Consider the following 2516-nt stretch of genomic DNA (forward strand, 5'->3'; position numbering starts at 1 on the left):
GGCAAACACCATCTCAGCCAACAGGACCCCCAGAGCCTGCATGTCCCGATGAAAGAGGTCCCGCAGCTGCACGGGGGGCTGAACCCAGGGTTGCTCAGGCACCTCCAAGTGGCCCCCTAGGCCTTTGGTCAAGAAGTTGCCTAGTTTCTCCAGCTCCTCCAGAGCCTGCAGAGGACTGAAGCCCTCCGGAAGAAGAATCTTGCCCTCCTCACCTTCCCTGGGGTCTGTCCCAGCCGCTCTGTTCCGACGGCCCGGTCGAGAGGCTGAGGCCCCTGAGAAAGGCAAGAGGCCTGGCGGGACTTGACTGGAGGACGAAGTAGAGGAGGGAGACGGTCCCAGCTGGTCACCTGTCTTCCCAGCGAGAGAGATGGAATCCAGAGCTTCTGTGGCCTGCTCCAACTCATCTTCCCCTACCCCGGGCCTGTCCCTGGCCCAGCCAGCCTCACAGGGAGTAGCCTCCAAAACTGTCCTGCCCATCCCATTCGTAAGCTGTGCAGGGAAGTCCTCCCGGCCTGTGCTCTCCTGGATGGTGTGGAACCATAGCCTGGGGACGAGGGGAGGTTCAGGGGCGAGGGCAGGGGCCCCTGCCAGGCGCTGGGGATGTGGCTGATCGAAGAGCTGTACCACGCCATAGCTGGTCAGGTGTGTGTGGGCGTCCACCAGGTGCAGACACACGTTCTTCTCCTTCACAGCCTCCTTGCCCTGTAGTTTGTAGCCAAAGGTGAGGTCAATCCAGTGGTGTAGGTCCTGGGACACCTCTCGGCTCTCCAGCAGCGCCCGGTGGGCAGCCACGAACTCCTGGTTGGAGCAGCACCAGGCCGGCACATCCAGGTCAGGCATGTCAGGGTGGATGGAGCAGAAGATGGAGGGGTCGGTGTAGAACTCGGGAATGCACTCATCTGGAGTCCAGCTCTGCATTCGCTCCATGCTGGCCGGGTACTCGTGGGGCTCCCACTGCGCCCTCACGTGTCCACAGAGCACAGACCGGGGTGTGCGCCGGGCCTTGTACACATAGTAGGTGATGTCAGAAAGCACGTCGGAGATGTGGTGAGGGACGTGAGGTGGCTCCCCGCCGCCTGCACCCCCTGCCACAAACGCCTGCCGGGTCATCTCATATGTGAAGTCCAGCTGCTTATCCCCCTTGTTGAGGCGGAACTTGGACTTGCGCAGGTCTCTGAAGCGCCCACGGGGCGCGGTGAAGTCAACCACCCAGGGCAGCACCGGGTGGTAGTTGGGGTCCCCCTGCCGCCGACCTGCCAACCGATTCAGTTGCATGAGGTAGTGAAAGTTGCTAATGCGGCCGTGGACCCAGTCTAGCACAAGGCCCCTGAGCTCCTCCTGGCAGGTGGGACACCCAGGTCCCCGTCGTCCCTCCTCGCCAGGCTCGACACCTGCCCCGTTTCTTGCTTCCGGGGTCTCCTCATCCCCTGCCTCCTCGGGCCTCTCATAAGCACTCAGGTCCAGGCGGAGCTCGCTGCAAAGTTTCTCATCCACGGCGATGTGGTGCAAAGACAGGGCCCCGCAGGCCAGTCCCTGGTGGTGACAGGCATCCATGGCCCTCAGCACACGGAAGAGAATGAAGAGCACCTTGGCTTGGCTGTTGGTCAGCTTGGCGGGGCTGAAGGTGACCACATCGTGCAGGGAGAACTGCACATACGGGTAGACCACGTAGAGCATCTCTGGTGACTCTAACAGAGCCTCGGCTCTCAGAAGACTGGGAGAGGCAGGGCAGCCCCGAGGGGCACAGGGGCCTTCTCTGGCATATGAGGGGCACTGTGCAGCTTCACCCAGTGGCAGGAAAGGGCAACCATAGACCCTCTGCAGAGCCTGTCGCACTGAATCCAGGGCAGGGACAGCCGCGGGGGCAGGGCTATGACTGTAGGGCTGCCCGTAAGTGTGATACGCGTGGCGCCACAGGTTGCGATAATTCTGGGCAGCCACATCCTGCATGAAGCGAGTGAGGGTCTCCGGGGTGCTGGACCCCTCCTCAAAAGGCAGGCCGCCCAGCGCGTAGGAGAGCCTTCGTTTCCGCAGCCCGTGCACCTCCACTCGAGTCCAGCCGGCAGGCAGCCTCTGCACGGAGCGTTGCAAGAGAGTCCTGACTTCCGCTTCGCTCAGGCCTTCGGTGCGCGGACAGGGTCCCGGGGGCAGCCTGCGCTCGCGGAGGCTGGCCAGCCAGCGCGCGGGCACTAGAGCCACCACGTGTGCGCCCCCCGGGGCCGGAGCCAGCTGTCGGGCATCGATGTTCAGGTCCCTCTCCACGCTCCGGAGCAGCTCCTCCATGTCGGGGCTCGGGGGCGGTGACCAGTCCTCCGCCTTCGCGGTAAGCGCGACTTCCCGCCCCCTGCTCCCCAGGGCCATCCCCTCTTGGCCGCCTGGGGGCAGCGCGGGGCTGAGCCTGGCCACAGCCCCCCTCGCCTCGGCTTCCGGGATGCCAGGTGGGTAGGGGTGAGCGAGGGACAGGGGCTGGGGCGGAGGAGGCGGGGATGGGCCGGGGACAGAGTGGGGCCGCGGGG

At 64.6% G+C, this 2516-nt stretch overlaps 1 protein-coding gene across 1 annotated transcript in view; it reads right to left on the reverse strand.

The window, feature by feature from the left end:
- The window catches only part of WDR81 (WD repeat domain 81), a 12303-nt gene extending 9793 nt beyond the window's left edge, over positions 1-2510 (reverse strand). The window contains exon 1 of the mRNA XM_010861334.1: positions 10-2510. Coding sequence (XP_010859636.1) covers positions 10-2361 — 2352 coding nt within the window. The 5' untranslated portion in view covers positions 2362-2510. The remainder of the gene's footprint in view (positions 1-9) is intronic.
- Positions 2511-2516: the final 6 nt, after the last annotated feature.

This window comes from Bison bison, unplaced genomic scaffold (assembly GCF_000754665.1).
Source record: "Bison bison bison isolate TAMUID 2011002044 unplaced genomic scaffold, Bison_UMD1.0 scf7180017864472, whole genome shotgun sequence".
NCBI classification, from domain to species: Eukaryota; Metazoa; Chordata; class Mammalia; order Artiodactyla; family Bovidae; genus Bison; species Bison bison.